At 36.5% G+C, this 20,051-nt stretch overlaps 1 protein-coding gene across 1 annotated transcript; it reads left to right on the plus strand.

The window, feature by feature from the left end:
- Positions 1-727: 727 nt before the first annotated feature.
- On the plus strand, positions 728-19,614 carry gucy1b1 (guanylate cyclase 1 soluble subunit beta 1). The gene is made up of 13 exons (XM_055041212.1): positions 728-851; positions 1,140-1,213; positions 3,542-3,642; positions 3,774-3,892; positions 5,507-5,704; positions 6,926-7,156; positions 7,329-7,445; positions 10,141-10,274; positions 13,324-13,521; positions 15,081-15,318; positions 15,962-16,102; positions 18,097-18,251; positions 18,599-19,614. Exons 1-13 carry the CDS (start codon positions 849-851, stop codon positions 18,744-18,746), a joined length of 1,857 nt encoding a protein of 618 aa, XP_054897187.1. The 5' UTR covers positions 728-848; the 3' UTR covers positions 18,747-19,614.
- Positions 19,615-20,051: the final 437 nt, after the last annotated feature.

Genomic DNA, 20,051 nt, shown 5'->3' on the forward strand with positions numbered 1-20,051 from the left:
GCCTCTGCTACTTCTTTTAATAATTGCCTGTCAGTTTAGGTGTCATACTCTTTCCAGTGCCAGGAGATGGCTTGAACAGGGCTGTTTGGACATTAATTAAAAGTGATAACGTTGCTTTAAACTTCCTCACAACTTCATCAATGAACAACAAGTGTTTGGTCTTTGTGATGCTGTTGTAAACCTTTGAGGCCACAGAACAATTAGTACTCGGATCAAATAGCACCCAGATGGATTCTTTTTTCTTTCTTTTTTTGTTGCTAATTGGACATCTTCTAAAAACCATCATTAGATTAGAGAAGCTGAATACAAGCATACCAAATGTGAAGGTTTTTTTTTTTTTCCTGTCAGGTATATATTTTTTATTTTAAGCACTATGTCTATTCCACAAACTCACAAAAATCTCAATGAGGTTACAACATATTAAAATATATTTAAAAAAAGAAAAAAAACATGTTTTGCAAGGTATTCCTATTGCTAACAATTCTTTTACGCCTTAATATCTTTCAGCTTACACTGAAGGGCTGCCTTGTAATTATTATCACATATTTATTACAAGATTAAACATCCACATATGAAGCAGTTGCCAAGACAAACAAACGTGCGAGAATCGCAGGTTGACTAGCATCATTTGTAGTACGTTACCTTCGTCTCGGTTCTGATTGGTCAATCACGGCTTACGTCATATTATTCCGGCTACGCTATTGGACAGATCCGCTGTCCGTAAAGCGCTGGCAAAAATAGTTGGGATGGACTCAGAGGCTCTCAGCATCTGGACCAAACCATGAAGGTTTTGCTTAATTCAGCGGTTTTTTATTGAAAAATAAAGAGGCAGAAGAGCAGCGCTCACCATGGTAGGTACACATCGACTTCTCTCTTCTGTCTGAATGCTGAGAAAATTAGGTTTTCGCCTCGTAGTCCAACCTATTAGCGTTTGACATTTCCTGTTGGGGGAACAGCGGTTACAAGCTACGAATAACTGAACAACATTGTAGTGCTATCCTAAACAGGTGGATGCAGTATGCACATATTTTACCAGCTGACATCCTGCACGCATAAGCCATATGTAGACATTCCCAGTTGTGGGAAACTAATTACATGGCTTAATATTGACGTTGATCCTGTTTTCCCTTCGTTTCTAGTACGGGTTTGTGAATCACGCCCTGGAGCTCCTGGTTTTACGGAATTATGGCCCAGAAGTATGGGAGGACATCAAGTGAGTTGTATATGTGCTGCTTTCACATGATTTCTCGGTGTAGAGCAGGCTCAAAAGCACTGAATCCGTGCAGATTCAGTGCCTGAAATATTAACTGACATATTTGCTTGTCAGTTAATGTTGTAGCAACAATAAGTCTTTCAGAGAGAACAAATAAACGAATAACTGAAAATTAAAATAGATGTCAAATGATAGGAACGACCTGTTTTGTGTTGGTTTGGAAATCTAAAGTAACGGCATTTTGAAATGGATAATCTTTATCCTTTTTTTTAAACATTTCGAGAAATGTTCAGTATATGCCCTTTGATAAATGTTCTACTTTTTTAGTTAAATAACGACCACTCAATTGACAACAGAGCTCTCTTTTTAATATCATTTTTATTTGAGGTTTGAATCATTCGTATATCCGTTATGTTCTTAATAACAGTAATACAAGACAAACTTACATAGTCAAAGTTTGTATGAATCCCAATACACATACGTATTTGTACATGAGTAAACATATGATCTGAACATTTTGGTCATAAAACAAATGACTGAACAGTTAAATCAATACACAACAAGAAGACAAAAAGAAATGGAAAAAGAGCAGAACAAGGCTTAGAAACCAATTACATTTCCACAGTACAGCAATGTTCTTTTATCTTTCAGGGCTCCTTTTACACTGTAAACAAATATTTTCTGGTATCTACCCATATGTATTTTTAAGAAAGGGAATTAATAAACTAACTAATTAAGTTACAAATTTATTTTGACTTAAACAATTTAGTCACTTAATTCCATCATTTAAATGAAATCCCCAAATATATTTTTATAACATTACATCAGTTATTAATTCATTTTTGGATCTTTTTGCTGTTAGTTGATCATTCAAGAAGGTTGGAGACAATTTTGGCACTGCTGAAATCACTGCCTGGTGTCTTTCTGCAGGGAGTTTGCATGTTCTCCCCAGGAATGCGTAGGTTGACTCCTGGTACTCCAGCTTCCTCTCACAGTCTAAAAATATTAACGACAGGTTAACTGGCCTAATAATTTTCTGTAAATTCTGTCAATTAAATATAGCCCTCTAGTAATACACTTTTAGTGAGACTCAAATCATTAAGGGAAATCATTTCTTCTTACCTAAGAACAATATTTGTCCATTCGTGGAATAGAATAGATAAAGGAATAGATTTTACATTTGTTATTTGAAAAGACAACAGTTTAGATCAGGATTGTTCTTTTTGTTTGGTTATTTAAGATTGCCCTGCCTTATGCATATAACATTAGAAATAAGATTTTCAAATTCATTTTATTTGACATTTCATTTGTCATTTTAAATTATTTAAATTATTTTTATTATAAAACTGTAATTTGAATCAGATTATGGGGTGAAATCCAACTTAGAAAAAAAAATGACAGAGAAATGTATGTGATGCTATGCTAACGTAAGTGTTGCTTGACTGCATCAATTGTCAGGAGAAACTGAACATATATTGGTAGCAGCTGAGAATATTGTACTGCTGGTGTTAAGATGCAAATTAAGTAATTACGATTACTTAATTAGCAAGAAAAAAACCTTTCTGTTTCGACATCAAACATAAATATAATTATCATTACTTGGAATGCAAGCTGTGGAACAATTTAACCCCTTAACTATTGGCCTCAAAATGTTTCCATGTAAGTCAATTGGTTTAGGTATTGCTGTTGCAAGCCTGATATGTTGTGCTGCATGTAGGTAATTTCTGTGTGATTATTGTAACAACTAATTATAACAGTAACATTTTTCTGCGTGTTGAAAAATATGGCTGAGACTAGGTTTGTTTTTTTAATCTGACTGAACTCAACTTGACCCATCCTAAAATAGAAGGTAATTGAAACAAGAGCAGCAGCTGCCTTGTGTAAATGTTTTTAAAGTAGTCATCCAGTGCAAAAAAACTAATGTGCATGGATGTGTGCGATGTCTGCAGATGGGACTGACTTTTAGCTAAAGTGCAGCTTATAAGATTTTCCTCTTTTTCTTTCAATGTTATCACAAGCTGACCAAAGCAAAACTGCATTCTTGTTTTCTTTGCAAAACATTTCAAGGTCTGGTATGTTTTTGCAGCTGCAGCACATTCTGATAAGACTGCGGTTGCTCGTCAGGGCCGTAAATCATTTAACTTCCCTTGCTGTATCTAAACACTACCACTGATTTTCAAGGGAAACTAGCAAAAAAATGACACTATAATGTTAGTTTAGGCCAGCTTTTCCAATAGAAGGCAAATATTATGCTATTTAGCCATTCTATTAAAAGTAAAATAAAGTCAATGCTGCTTGTTTCCTGTGATGCTGTTTCTGTGTTTGCAGGAGGGAAGCTCAGCTTGATATTGAGGGTCAGTTTCTTGTTCGAATCATATACGAGGATGCTAAAACGTACGATCTTGTTGCAGCTGCAAGTAAAGTTCTGAGTAAGTGACCGCACATTTTTTATTTGCTGGAAAGTGACTAAAAGGGGAATGAAAAAGAAAAGGAAGTAACTCATAACTTGCAGACTGAATAACATGGTCAGGCATGAGTATGTTTTCATCTTGTTTTTCAGAGGTCGACGCAGGAGAAATCTTGCAGATGTTTGGAAAGATGTTTTTTGAATTTTGCCAGGAGTCAGGCTATGATACCATATTGCGTGTGCTGGGCTCAAATGTTCGAGAGTTCCTGCAGGTAGGCTCTTACAGTAGAGAAACAATGCAAAACCTTTTACATTTTTTTTACATTTTTGTAATGTAAAAAACTGCAAAATCTATATATTTCAAATAATACGGTCTTAGTGTGAAAAGCATTCTCTGTGGTTTGGTGATGCTTTATCATCAGGGTAAAGCTGGTTTAAGGCTTTATAACTTTTTAACCTCAATGAACGACACAGACGCACCTGTAAATGCCACTTAGAAAGCCCTGACATGAGAATTTACCCAGAAGCTATGAAAGCTGCAGCAGTAACTCTTGGAGCGATTCCTACATCATAACCTCCACCTTTAAAGTGCAATGTTGCTCTTCACAAAAAATAAAGGCTAGTCTTCCTTGCAACCAGAAATAATTAAACAAAAAACTTTGCAGTTGATACTAAGTTTTGGTTTTTAGTTAAAATTTTCAGCAGTGCTGAATTGGGGAAAATTAAGGTGCCTTACAAATCCTTCCAAAGCCATTGGAAGTTTTTCTGGAGCTGTATGGGGAAAAAAAAATTCAGCCCAGAAATAGTTTTGCATTTTACATCAAGAAAAAAATAATAATGTTATTTTTTTACAAAATGACTTAAAAGACCTTTTAAATTTACATCTATAAAGAGTTAAGATGTTTTGTTTTGTTTTTTTAACTTTATTTTCTGTTTTGTGTAACCACAAAACAACTACACATGCAAGCATCTCGCTCACTGGGAGATGCTTCATGCTGTGAGCCACTAACTGCACAGCAGTTACTGCGAGGCAGAAATGCCGCAGCTGCACACCAATGAAGGGGAAACAGTTTCTAAGTAATAAAGTCTTTGTTTCATGTCAGCAGAAACCTGACAAATAATGCAGAGGAGATGAATATATGTGGAGACTACATCACAAATGGTTAAATTAATGAAAGAAACAACTAGAAAATTCAGAGCAATGCAAGGTCATCATTTTGATGTAAGGGTGTTTAATTCTGTTAAAGAACAGCTCCTTTTCTGCTCCTCTGCGCAGGATGTCCTCTGCGGTTCAGTCGTAAATAATAAACAAAGAGGTTTTTATATTATAAAAACCTCTTGTTGATTACAATTTCCTGTCACAGCCTGGTGGAGGAAGTGGAGCATGTCTCTTAATGTTGTTATATGTTTTATGTGGCTTGGTCTCTTATTTTGTGAGGTGAAGTAGTCACACAGCTACATGGTGATGCTAAAATACTTGAATATGTTTAGAAATTCTTCTGTTTAAATACAACATTTTGTGTTTGCTACATTTAAGATAAAATCTGTGTCATAATCGTTTACCCAGGTTTTCCTGCTTTTTGGAAATGTGAAAATCAATTCTCTTTTTGTGACAAAACAAAACACAAATTAAGATAAGACTGAATCTGAATATTGTCTTTGTTCAATATAAAAGCTATCTTTCTATAAAAACTATATTTTATGGCCATCTGCACTAGAAAAGCTATGTGGTGAACTGAAGAGAACAGAGCCAAAGAGAGGACTGAGATCTCACACAGATATTCCATAAGGAATTGTAAACAGAAAAAACCCTCGTAAACCATTATGTCCCTCTAGTTTTCTGTGGTTATTTGTGGAAATGTTACTCTTTTCATCTGAATTTGCAGAACCTGGATGCCCTACACGACCACCTGGGCACCATTTACCCCGGAATGAGGGCTCCGTCGTTTCGCTGCACCGACGCAGAGAAGGGAAACAACCTGATCCTTCACTACTACTCAGAGAGAGAAGGATTGCAGGATATTGTGATTGGCATCATTAAAACAGTCGCTCAACAAATCCATGGCACAGAGATAGAGATGAAGGTCAGCATCGTTATTTTCCTGCGCTGGTGAAAGACACCACCGCTAATGGTCCAGTGTGCTTCTGCTGCTGCTGATCATGATGATAAATGAAGCTGACTTAAAGCCCCTTCTGATTTATGGCTACAATGTTCAATAAGGCTTTGAAGTATCTGGTGCTTTGTATAAGAATGTGACAATTTATGACTGAATATAATTGAAGAGGATCTGATGTAGAGATTAAACATAAGATCCCCCCCTGAAATACTCAAACGGAAACCCTGTGATAAATGTGGCTCAGTTTTTGGCTAATGCCAGTGAGTCAGAGGATATTTTTAGATCTAAGTTATAGAGTCACAGGCAAGAGACTGCCTGTCTTTTCAGGGATTTTTTTTTTCCCTGTTCCTCTGTCTAGTTTAACTTTGACTAACTTTTACTGCACATAAAATAGATTTAGACTGGCTAATTGGACATTGACAAAGAAGAATAAGCACCTGTCACGCCTAATGTCTCAACTAGGAGGTATTGGTATTGTTAATTGTATTTTTATGTTCACCCGACAGATCCCATTCATCCAGTCCCAGAAGCTTGTCCTTTTCCTTTTTTCCATCCAATGAGCTTGCATGGATGTTTCTCCTTATTACAACAGTGACATTTTCTCCCAGAGCTAATCATGTTGGGCGGACAAGATAATATTTTTTTCAACCGTTGTGTGTGCTGTGAAAGAACAGAAAATGGCAGACGCTACAAATGTGACACCCAATTTTCTGAAAATATTAGCCACCGTTGCTGTGGAAACAGGGTGCAGAGACAGCAGCTCGACGTCAGTACGCCTTATGCTCATAAACCCACAGAAATGCCATTTATTGCCCTCCTGATTCAATATGGAAGACATGAAATTAATGATTCCCTCATTTAGTTTTTGTAAGGAGAAATGTGCATGGTTAGGATATATTATAGCTTTTAATTGTGTTACCGGTTGTTTATTTGCTTCTTATGCACCCTGAACCCCCATATTTAGTTTTACATTCTTTCAATCTATTTTTTTATTTGGTCAGTTTAGTTATGTAGCAACACTTATCTTTAACTCTTACAGTTGAGGCCAAAATTATTAATACTCCTGACATTTCTAAAAATATTTTTCTCCAATTAAGAATATAAATAATAGGCTGACATGGTTGAAGAGCCCACAAAGGTTCTTTATGTTGTAGATCCTTCTTTAAGTGATGGATGCTCTTTTTGCAGGTGATCCAACCAAAGAGTGAGGAGTGTGACCACATCAAATTTCTGATTGAGGAGAAGGACTCTGAGGAGGAGGCGTTCTATGAAGATCTCGACGGTTTTGAGGAGAACGGCACACAGGAGACTCGGATCAGCCCGTACACGTTCTGCAAAGCCTTTCCGTTTCACCTCATGTTTGATAAAGACCTGATGCTCACACAGTGTGGGAATGCCATATACAGGGTCCTGCCGCAGGTGTGCATTCACATCCAGCCACATGGCAAATCCCACTGCAAAATGTGGAGTTTGATATTAAGTCAGCACTTGGTTGTTGTTTTCTTTTGATATATCGGCACAATAGCAGTTTCATTTCTCTTTGTGTGAAGTGCAACTAACTCTAAATTGAAAATGTTGTTTTGTTCCTCAGCTCCAGCCTGGTGCCTGCATCCTCCCTTCTGTTTTTTCTTTGGTTCGTCCGCACATTGACTTCAGCTTTCATGGCATCCTTTCCCACATCAACACCGTGTTTGTTCTGCGAAGCAAGGTAGACGTCAGATATCACATAGGGCTTTATTTGAGTCCTGCTTTTTGTTCTGAAACATGTCTACATTTTGCTTGTAAAGTGCATTCCAAAATTATTCAGCTCTTTCACATTTTGTCATTACAAATTGCAACCAAACCATATATTTTATGAGGAGTTTATGTGCTAGGTGAACAGAACAATTTGCAATTACTTATGCAAATAAGAGTTTTGTTCACCCCTATAGATAAAATTTAGTTGCCTGCAAAATTCTACATGTGGATGAGAAGCATAACTGCACATAACCCTGAACAGACCACCTACTCTTGCTGGGTACTGAATATGGATAGTTTTCCAGAAAAATCATAAAAATGTGCTAATGATCAAAACATGGCTTTGTTATTTCTGATAAATTTGGATTCCAGATTTACATACTAAAAGGGGTCTATTATGCCTCCTCTGAAGGATAGCGTCCTACCAGGATTATTAGGAATCCAATTACAATTTTAATTGTATAGAAAAAGGAAAATTGCAGAAAGGAAAAAGGTGCCTTGATGGGTTAAATACATTTAAAGATCAAATAATGCCTTCTTTTTGGAATGATTTTTCTCTGTGTCAAATTCAGTTTGAAATGGAAATTAAACCTCTTGACTCCAACTAATAAATAGATAAATTATTTTTTTCTTTAACACTGATGCTCAATTTATCAATATAACCTGACTAGTTTTTTTTTTACTTTATGCCAGTCACATCTTCCAGCTGCTCATTAAATTAAGTTATGCACACTTTTGTTTCATCTGATGGTTCAAAAAGACGGTGACCAAGCTCATTACTGGATCTCTAAAAGTACAGAAATAGTTGCTCTACTACGCTGAGCCCCGGTCAGATTCTGTGCAAGTGTATGAAGCTCTTTTTCTATGAAGCCTGATATAATCAACCCACTGAATACATCAGACTCACAGTTAGGCACCTGAAGTTAAGCACATTAAATCCTCAACAATCTTCCTTTCCTTTTTGATTTTTAACAATAATTTGATTGTGTTTACGTAAAACAATTATTAGTCTTGGAAAGCCAACAACAGGGAGGTAATGACTCTTGTTTTCTCATAATAACACATTTTCTTGTTATCTTGAGACAACCACACAAAAATTATTTATAGTGAGCATGCCCGCCCTCAGCTTCTGTGAATCATTACTATTACAATAGCAGAAGTGATTTCAAATAATGTAAGTGAAACTGTAATTGCAACACACTTCACCCCTTGCAATTATGCATTAAAAGCCTAAACATAAATAAACAAACTGCTGTGTGAAGTTTCTGCTGCAGTTTTCTGACTTTGAGCTTCAGAGTTTTTTTTTTTTTTTTTTTTTACCAAGTTCTCAACCTAAGACAAGCGTTAGTCTTCATTCAGCCGCAGTTGTGGTTTTAAATGTTTTAATTATTCTCGCTGACCGTAGATTGGTTGCTGTTTCATGACTTCTATAAATCAACGCGTCTTGCTTGACGTGTGTTTCTTGTTTTGAAGAGTGGCTAAAAGAAATGGTCCTCTATGCCATGCTATGACAGCAAGAAGTCCTGAATTACTAATTTAAAGTTCCTGGACAATTTCAAAAAGGCAAAGTATTTGTTAAAAATTCTTCAATAATTATTATTTTATGTCAACAGTTAGAACTAACTGTAATATTTGCTCTAGTTATTTTGTGTGTGTGTGTTTTTTTAATGTGGTCAAAAGAAACGTATTTCTTACAAAATCTTTGACAGTGAGAGTTATGTTGCAAAAATAACATATTAATTTATTTTAAGGCCTTTTGCAAAGCTTTAGCAGGGGAGCCACGGACTCACTGAACTTGTGACCTACTATTGTTATATTGCATAACTTGTTCTTCATACGTCAAAACAAATTGTTTGTCAGTGGAACATTGCTGAGATGTGAAATAATGGAACATTTGTGAAATGAGATGGAAAATCTCTTTCAAGTTTAAAGTTTTTTTTGTTCTTTTTTACTTGAGAAATAAACAAGAACCTCTTCAGTCCTCCTTATCAGGAGAATGTAGATGCTCAACAGAGTTTGTCCTTAAAAGGACTGGAGTTATAACAGCTTGTTTCTGTTGATGGATCGAATGCTGGATCTCAAAAAAACACCAAGAGTCCAGAAAAATATTTGTTTTTATCTATAAATTACACACATCATGCGTAGAGTTATAGTTTCAAAGATAAAGATGCTGAACTGTGCATAATGGGTCATCTTAAATATTAATAAGGTCACGGATATTTTTAGCAACATCATGGGATTTAGCAGTGGGTTTCATTGATGCCGTTAATGCAGACGACATCTATGTGAATAACTGAAAATGTTGGAATGCACTTCACAGTAGGGGTGGAAATGTTCATTAAATGTGACTATTGCATACTCTGACAAAAAAATAAATAAATTAAAAACTTAAGCAGTAGAGAGAAAAGTGATTCAGAGATTAAGAAAATGTTTTTGTAATACTTTCTATCAAGATAAAGATAACTGTTTAGGCTTTCAGTTAGACTCACTGTATGTAGATTACAATAAATTAATAAATGAAACGCCAGCGTTGTGACGGAGGAGTTCATCATGTTTTGTATGCATTAAAATCTAAAATTCAAACAAAGGCTGGCTGATTTGAAGGAGATTTAGAAAAGAACATACAGTGTAATGAAATATTCAGAAGTGTGATGTATTCCTGACAGGAGGGCCTGCTTAATGTGGAGACTGTGGAGAATGAGGATGAGCTGACAGGGGTGGAGATCAGCTGTCTGAGGCTGAAAGGGCAGATGATTTATTTGCCAGAGGCAGAGAACATCCTTTTCCTTTGCTCGCCCAGGTAAACCTACTGCACTCTCTGTTTTCACACAAGCTACAGCTGATATATGCTCTCAAACCGCAGCTCTGCTTCACACACCTCTTTGTGGAGAATTATGACCTAGCTGGCTAAAAGGATCTATAACAGTTTTGTACCTCATCTTTCAGATAGGTTTCAATTAACAGCAGGGACAGATGAACTAATAAAAATAATTGCTGTTTGAATTAAAATAATTTCCTGATCTGCTGGTTTTCGTCACATAACTGGTTATCTTAGGAGAGTAAAACAGTGAATATAATTCTGGTTTCACACTTTTGATTTGAAATACAGCCTTACCGGTCACATATTATTTGCTGGATAAATGAATATTAACAATGCAGTTTCATAGCCCTTTTCATTTTCACTCCTCCTTTTGATTATGCTTTATATTTTGTTTCATATCTCACTAAATAATATTATAAGACCTTGGCCTGGCCCACATTGTCCCTCTCCCACTTTACCATGCCTTTTCTTTGTTATCTGCCTGTAGCAGAGCCTGCAGGTGTGATCTCAACTACCAAGAAACAACAAAACAATAAATGCATGTGCAACAACTAAAGCATAGCAAATTATTGACTTGCATCCTCTGTAAAACTAAACTCCAGAATTTCTTCTGGAAAAAGTTGAACATGTTATATATTTCCTTATTGTTTTTGTTACGCTGAAGGAGGATAGCTGTCTGACCAAATGTCTGACACTTTCTTTCCAAAAGTATTTGTTCCTCCCTCCAAATAATTTAATTCATGTGTTCAGAACACTTTCATGTCCACAAGTCTGTAAAATCCAGTACTGACGGGGCCACACTGCTTCTGCAAACATGTTAAATAACTGCTCACTCTCAGGAGAGCAGTGATTTCTGGTGTGGTAACAATGTGGGATGCCAACTGAAACTTTCTCATTACTAAGTATTCAAGACACCAGTATTAGTGGTATTATATCAAAGTGAAAATTAATTGGAGCGACTGCAATTCAAAGTGGGAGGTCATGTAAAAACCACAGTGCGGAGTCAGCAGTATCGTGCCTTCAGGTTGCTTTCTGCAGAGTCAGTAGCCGTAGATCTCCAAACCTCATGTGGCCTTCAGATTAGCTCAAGAACAGAGCGTACAGAGCTTCTTTGAACACTTTTCTACAGCCAGCTGCATCCAAGCCTTTCGTCACTGATGCTCTCGTAGGTAATCATTGTTCATCAAAAACCATAAGCTTAGATAAAGCAGAAGATTGGACTTAGATGCAAAATGAATAGCTAGAAGATTCCTGATGTATTTACTGTATGTGTTTGATTCATACTGAGGGGCTAAAATAAAATTTAGAAGAAAAACGACAGTCGCAGAATGCGGACCAAAATAAACAGTCCAAACTTAAAGTTACAACTAAATTGCACGTTTTTAAAAAGCTAATAAATGGCTCGATGTCAGGTGAAAACAGACTAATCTGAACTAAAGGTTAAACTTAAAGAAAATAGATTATTGAGTAGAGGAAAGTTATGGCTCTGCTTTGAATGTAAAAGGTCTGTGTTCATGTTGCCAGATTGTTTCATGACAACATAGGTTAGAAATGGGTGGACTGAATCCCACAGAGGAAGGGAGGTCAGACGTTAATATCCTGGCTGCTTCACCTTTAACTAGAGAGTAATTGCTTGATTCAACAATGAAGTTTAAAGTGTACATATTTGAACTTTAGCTGGTGATTTTGCATTTTGCATTATCTTGTCATATTTCACAGGGATACGTTCATGCCATGCAGAGATATGGCAAATGTTTGAAGAAAATAATCTGTAGCTCAAAAATATTTCTACAAATATGAAAACAAGAAAACACCCAGTCCACTTCTTCCACCAGATATTTGCTGAAATACTTCAATCTTAATTGTGCTAATACCATTTAATCCTTATTAGCCTCCGAGTTTAACAGTCAGGAAGCAGATTTTCTGAGAACAAGTGAGCGAACTGCATGCTAAATGGAGTTGAAGAAATGTGTTGTTGAAGCAGATTGTTGGTGAGAAGAGGCTGTTCTGTTAAAACAGTTCATTATGTAACCCAGATTCACTGAAGGGAGTCAATTTGTTCTGACAGAGCCAAGCATGAAGGCTTCTCAAAAATGCAAAAATGAGATTAGAGTAAATGTGATTAAAAGTAAGTTACAATCTCTTCCATTTACTACTCTTATGGTAGTTTTCCCACTGAATGGTGAATTTTGCCCCATTATGAAGTCCTTTGTAATTTTTAACGGATTTTCTTCCAGAATCTATATTTAGCTCCAGATATCTTCCCATTAACTCCAACCAGCTTCCCTGACCCTGATAGAGAAAAGGATAACCACAGCGTGATGCTGCCACTTCAGTGTTTCACAGGGATGATGTGTTTCAGGTGCTGTGCAATGTTGGATTTGTGCAGTCCATAATGTTTGCATATGAGCAAAAAAGTTATAAGGACTATAAACAACATCAAAATGCCTGCACCAAATATTTTGAGATAAATTTATGTTCCAGTGCACGTATTTGATTTTAAGTTTATGATTTTTTTTTTCTCCAGCCTTTTATAAACACAAATGTAGTTAAATGGTAAGACAGAAAAAGTAGAGAAAAAGGTGATATGTAGGTAGATACTTGGGATAATTCACTGTGGCCGCCATTAGCCTCCTGACAGGACCATTTTGGGAAATTTGCTGGCATAATTTTTGCAGGAAAGTGGTGTTCTGTGGACCTTGTCCTATTTGTCTAAACAGGCTTTCAAGTGGTTTTGCTAAAAGGTGCCTGGCCAGACAAAACACAGGAGCTAAAAGCATGAATATTTTCTATTCATCTTATCAGGGAGAGTCATGTCGAGCTGTGTGACCTCACTGAAAAGATCATTTATTAGGAGGCAAACAGCTCTGCCAGAATGATGACATCACTGCTCCATGGTCGACTTATTTTGTACCCTCTCTGAGAAGAGAACAAGCAGTTTCTGTTTTACCAGAGAAGTGTATTTGTCAGTTTATATATAAAAAGAGCAATAAAATTGAAGTAGCGTTTAACTGTTTTCTGTGGTTAGTGTTATGAACCTGGACGATCTGACGAGGAGGGGGCTCTACCTGAGTGACATCCCACTACATGATGCCACGCGCGACCTGGTGCTGCTGGGGGAACAGTTTCGTGAGGAGTACAAGCTAACACAGGAGCTGGAAATTTTGACGGATCGCCTCCAGCACACACTGCGGGCCCTGGAGGATGAGAAGAAGAAAACGGACAGGTTTCCTTGTTTTGTTTTGTTGTTTTTTTTACGTAAAAATCAGTTAGCTTTAACCTCACAACCAGCACCCTCCACTATTATTCCTTCCCCAGGCACATATGTGTACAAAAGCCTTAAGATATCATTGGTTGTCACAGAGATTTGGTCACCCCACTTTAAACACTACTACAGAGGTATGAACATTTTCCTACAGTTGGGCACATTGTAGCAGTTCCTACACATATGGAACTGTGGAAAAATATATCATGATAGAAAAGAGGGGGACAATCACTTCAGATATCAGTAAGTTAATTAACAGACATGAATTTCATAGATGAACATGAACATGGAGTTTTGTTTTTTTTTAAAGTGAAGCAAACTTTTGTTATTATTACTCAAACATTGCCTGACAATTGTCAGAGATATTTGTAAACACAAGTCTGGAAAGTGAAATGGAAAATGTGATGCAGCCGTTTGACAAAAAGCTTTCTTTTTTTTATTCGCACCCAGTTCAAGCACTTTATGCAAACTATTTCTCTGTAGTGAATCATTCAGGAAATTAATTTCATACAGGCGCCAAGTCATTATCTCAATGCTTTGAGTCAGACTCAAAGTCATTCTGTTGCAACATGGCTGTTAAAACAAAGTGTTAGTTTGTTCATTAGTGCTCGTTGTAGTGCGATGTAACAAAGAAAAAAAAAGCTGTGTGAAGGATTCCCTTTTAAGGTCAAACCCCAAACCAGAAACAGTTGAGATACGGAAACAAACAGGGCTCATTCTCATAGTGCTGTCAAAATGCTGCATGGCAACAGGAGCACCTGGGGTCGGACTTTATTATGCAGGTTGATATTTACCAAAGCTAATCTTCAGGCCCTGTTAGGATTAAAACGGTTTAGAAGTTGGCCTGTCATAGCAGTGGGAAGGAGCTGGATACGATCACAGCAGTGGAGCACGATGGTATTTAAGACTGTTGTGGCAATTCGTTGCCATTGCATAGCTATGACTTTATTCTACACATAACATTATAGCGTCTCTAACCGTGGAATAAAGTTCTCTTAATATTTAAATAAACTGCAGGTTGTTCACTGCTTTATGGTTCTTATTATGTCTGTGCATCTCAATAAATCTTTACAGGGTTCATTTATTACAGTACTAATCATTTGGCCTCGTCTTATATTGACATTTTTAGGAGCAATAATATTGTCAGCATTAGACATCAAACTGAAGCTGATTTTGCTCTTCATCTGAAAAAAACCCTCAACTTATTTAAACTACAATTTCCAAATGAATTTGAAAAACATAGCATATTTTGACCGGTTATTGTTCTGTATCACATCCCCTGATGCTACAAGTGTATTGCACCAGGAAAGTTACTTTGCTTTTAACAAGACAGCCATGATCTAACTGTTACCATAGTAACACCACCCCATTTTTTATTTTTTTTTACCTCTTGGTAGTGGGAGAACAAAAGAGATCCTGATACAAGGATGAACTTCAGTCTGGAAGCCCTGATTCCTCAACCCCCGCTTAACTGTGTGTCTGCTCTGAATAATGCTTCTTGCTCCTCTTCTTCTTTTCAGACTGCTCTATTCTGTTCTGCCACCATCTGTTGCCAACGAGCTGCGCCACAAGCGCCCCGTCCCGGCGAAGCGTTACGACAACGTCACCATCCTGTTCAGCGGCATCGTGGGATTCAACGCTTTCTGCAGCAAGCACGCCTCAGCTGAGGGAGCCATCAAGATAGTTAACCTGCTCAATGATGTTTACACGCGCTTCGACATCTTGACAGACTCTCGGAAGAACCCTTATGTATACAAGGTTGGAAACAAGAACGTTACCACCGCAGTTTATCAGGCTTTTGTGTAATCTTATTTCGGACTAAGAAAAACAGGCTGGATTAAAAAAAGGAAGCAAGAATTATTTTGGGACCACAATTTCTCTTCTTGCCCTCCGGTTATTTGCACCAGTGTGATTAATAGTAATTATACAATCTTGCACATACAACTCAGCACAGGTATATTTATATCTTGATAAAAAAAAATTTTCATGACTAGCACTAACTCCTAAACACAGTGGAGTTTTACAGGGCGACTGCACAATTTTATAGACCTGGCACAGCAGATTTACACTCCAGGCTTTCAGACAAGAATGCACTTTGTGAAGTCAAGCAGACCCCGGCACTTCCAGGGGATCGGCTTCACTACTCTGGGTCACCAAAAGAAGTAATATTTACTCAACAAACTGAATGGCTTGGTGGTCCTGGGGTATTAGCGGGACTCAAGAGAAGCCCTGAATGTCTTGTAGCTGATGTAAGTGTTTATCACTAGCTGTTTCGGTTCATTCTGACCTCAACAGAGGCTCCCCATATAGAAAGGCGAGAATTCTGTAAGAAGCATAAATAAAGAGATGCACTTTAACTCATCATGCTATATTTAAACGGGAAATTATCTGTCTTTTACAGGTGGAAACAGTTGGTGATAAGTACATGACAGTGAGCGGTTTGCCAGAGCCTTGCACACACCATGCCAAGTCCATCTGCCACCTTGCCCTTGATATGATGGAGATAGCAGGACAAGTCAAAGTGGATGATGAGCCAGTTCAGGTGTGATAAAGAAAATAGAATATAAAAATAATATTGAAATCTCACAGAATATGCAGCTAAGCAGTCATACACTATGCTTTGCAATTTCAGAGGCAGTACCATAGGAAATGATTTTAATACTCAACAAAAAAAATAAATTTTAGATAATATTTACCAAACTCCTCTAAACATATGGGAAAAGTGTATAAAAAGCCATAAAATAAATGGATGTTTTATTCCTGTATCATTGCCCTGAAACATCTGGAGAAACCTAAAGAGACCAAACCTCTAATTTAATCAAAGAGGAAAAAAAATCCCATATTAAATAACAAATGTTGTTTCTTTTTGTTTTTATGCCATATGGCATAAAATCGTTATGCCATATTGCCTTGTATTCAGTTTTCAGGTCGAGTTTGATAGATTTTTATTTAAAATATCCTGGTAACTTAATTCGTTCATAACACCATACACTCTCGAAATTTTCCCAGGGCCTTTGGTAGAGAAGCAGCCCCACAGCATCACAGATCCTTCACCGTACTTCACAATGGGCATGAAGAGCTCTTCCACATTTTCATGATTTTTTTCAGGTTGTCATTGCACACAGTTCCAGTTTAATGACGATGTTTTTGCAAACTAAGTTACATTTGTGACTGAAGGACAGAAAAGTTTTGTTCTGGTACCCCTTCTAAAAACCAGCATCATAATATGTATGGCAAAGATAGAACCAGTGCAAATGCCAATGCCCTGACACAGCAGAAATCATTGCAGTTTTCTGGCCCATCATCGCTATTGAAAACAGAGTGACTGATTTTGGTCTATACCCATTTGTTTCTGCACCGAACGAGTTGGAAAGTTGGCAACAGTAAACATATTATTGTTAAGAATATCTCTCAGAGCCTTGTGGAGGAAACATTGGTGGATAAGGTCAGTTTCTAATGTAAATATTGACTGAAAATTAATATTCTGAGACATTAATTTTCCCTTTGTCTCCCGTGCATTTCCCTTTGTCTCAATATGTGCATTTCTAAAAAATGATCCCCCCTCAACCCCTAAAAGCCCAAGGCCCTAAGGGAAACACTGAACTGTAAAATAGGATGGATTTATTTGAAAGGTTTTACAAATCTTTATCTCAAGTGCTAACAACTGGACTACACAATATAGTAGATATATAATATAATAGATCGGCATCTTTTTTTTAACTAACAGTAGGCTGGACTGTAAGTGCGTTTTCTTTCTCTGTGAAATGTGTTGGTGAAACAAGTTGTCTGTTTTGGCACATAATTTAATGATTGCCCGTCTGTTTTCCTTCACATATTTAATTATTTCTGCAGCTTTCTTAGCAATGCATCTGTTACTTTGGAATAGATGATACAAACACTCTGGAGCTCTGTTTGGTTTTTCTACTGTTCATTAATTTTTTGAATTAATTTTTGAATATCTATCCATCCAGACATATTTTTGCATTGTAATAAAAGGTTGGTGGGAAACTAAAACATTTGTTTAATGGACTGATGTCAGTTGTTATTGTAACTTTGTTGAAACCTTCCACTGTAAAATAATATCTAGGTAATGAAAGCATGTTTACTGTACAATGTGGCTCTGGCAAAAAGATGAGTCCGGTTTATGTAGCAGGAACTCGCTCAAATCATCTGATGATCCTGGCGACGAAAATAGATGCTTGTTCGTCCCAGACACTCACAGCACATCTATGCTTTATGGAAAACAAGCACTGAGAAATGCCCACAGCTCTGAGGTTAAATCTTTGTCTCTAAGTTGTCCTTCCTGCAGATTTAAAGGCAATTACCTCAAGAAAAACTGAGATAATTTCTAATTTTGTCCGTGGAGCACAAATTCCTGGCAGAGTGAATCTTATATCCACCCACTAAATGTTGCACCTTTTCATTTGAAAACTGAGAGTTGTGTGAACAGATTGAAAAGGCAAGAGAATTATAGTAGTTGTTTGCAATGATTAGGAACATATTTTGATGTCATACTTTTTATCGTTTTTGTTCAAGATCACAATTGGGATCCACACTGGGGAGGTGGTGACAGGTGTGATTGGCCAGAGGATGCCCAGATATTGCCTTTTTGGAAATACTGTCAACCTAACAAGTCGAACTGAGACGACGGGAGACAAAGGGAAAATTAATGTCTCAGAATACACTTACAGGTGAGTCTTGGTGATTTATCTGTAGAAACCAGCCATCTTTCAAAGTCCTACAAAACAAGCTTGAAATTTAGTAGTAGAAACAGAAAAACTGAAATCAAATATTCAAGTCTACTGTATGTCTAACTGATAACAGCTTAATAACTGATAATAACTCAGTTTGATGTAATATCACACTTTTTTTTTGACGTTTTGTTGATACATTTATCTAGTTTTAACTCTACCTTTGCGGGGGGATTATCCCTTAAGCTGCACACAAATTATAATGATTCTATGTTGGATACAACAGACCAAGGTGTATGTAAAACAAGAGCCAGAGACAAACATGGTGTGTGGTTGTTGTACTCTAGGTGCTTGCAGTCTGCGGAGAACGCGGACCCCCAGTTTCATCTGGAGTACCGCGGCCCCGTCACCATGAAAGGAAAGAAGGAACCGATGAGGGTGTGGTTTCTTTCTAGGAAGACCAACGACACAGAGCCTCCGGCAGTGAAACCGTAAACATAAAAACACTGAGTTCAGAGAGGACTTCAGCTCTTTAAAGTGTGGTGTTATCCTAAACTTCAGATGAAAATGAGTGAGGGGAACATTAAAATTAATAAAGGTATAGAAATATGGATATTTTTAATACATAAAAAAAGTGCTTCAAAGTGTATTTGAACTTGTATTGTCACCCTTCCACTTTCTCCACACACCTGATTCATTACAATCTCACTATAGGTTTTAGAATTGTGCAGTGTTAATAAATCATATAGCTTGGTACATTCAAGTTATCTTTAATTTTTTATGATAAAGTATTATACACTCATAGATAAATGGTAAGCTAAACATTTAAAACTAGCCAGACAATATTCGTGTGCCAAATGTGACTTGTGATTGCCAAAAAATGTACAGTTTACATTCAGAACAGCTTATTTGCCTCATAATGATAGCCTTTAAGGCTAGATTATATTTTACATTTAGCAACAACGATGATGATGAAAATAAATCTAGATGTGGAAGTTTCTGTGTTTTTGTTTTCATCTGCAGTTTAGCAATAAAACTGTGAGAAGACAATACAAGATAAAACATTATTTTTAAGTCACAAATAAACAAATGTATTATTATGTATTTCACATAAATATTTAGGAAGCATTCTCAATAAACATGAACACTAGTTTTATATATTTTTTTTCACTTGCCTCATTATTCCTTATTGTCCCTTATTTTATATTTGTTGCTGTTAAATAATACAGCTGAACAGAATTGCTTCGTGCCCTACAAATAATGTCTTACTATATATTTATTTTTGTTTCATTTCACCTGGTATTTATTCTTTTAGGCAAAAAAAGTTATGTGAGAAGTATTGATCATTTGTAAAATTGAAAAATAAATACATTTTACTTCACAATCTTTTGATTTGCTTTCATCATTTTAATAAATAAAGTAAAAATTTGTGTACTTTATATGTTGAATGCATTTATTATTTGTATTAGTATCATTTTTATCTATTTTTAATGATTTACTTCCAGTACATTTAAAATATTCTTAGTTTTTTTTTTGTGCCAGACCAAATCAGTATTTTTCTAAAAAAGCAGATTTGGTCTTTAAGTTCTTTAAGGCTACAAAACATGTCGTAGAAATTTAAATTTATCAATAATTTGTAACTTCAGAACTTTACAAGAATAAATAGTAGCATAAACAAGACAATTTAAAGAGCAAGACAGTCTCATAGCTGCTTTTAAACGTGATTGTTTTTAAAGTTCTCCATCTAGTGGATGATCTGAAAATCACATGATAAAATAGATCAACATTGCTTAGTAATGA

The sequence above is a fragment of the Poeciliopsis prolifica genome, unplaced genomic scaffold (genome assembly GCF_027474105.1).
Source record: "Poeciliopsis prolifica strain line A6 unplaced genomic scaffold, Auburn_PproV2 SCAFFOLD016, whole genome shotgun sequence".
Taxonomy (NCBI): Eukaryota; Metazoa; Chordata; class Actinopteri; order Cyprinodontiformes; family Poeciliidae; genus Poeciliopsis; species Poeciliopsis prolifica.

What these genes read in the sequence shown, in the direction of transcription:
- gucy1b1 (XM_055041212.1), top strand. An exon ending in CTTTTCCTTTGCTCGCCCAG is followed by an intron (nt 10,275 to 13,323) that starts GTAAACCTACTG and finishes TTCTGTGGTTAG; the next exon opens with TGTTATGAACCTGGACGATC. An exon ending in TGGATGATGAGCCAGTTCAG is followed by an intron (nt 16,103 to 18,096) that starts GTGTGATAAAGA and finishes TTTTTGTTCAAG; the next exon opens with ATCACAATTGGGATCCACAC.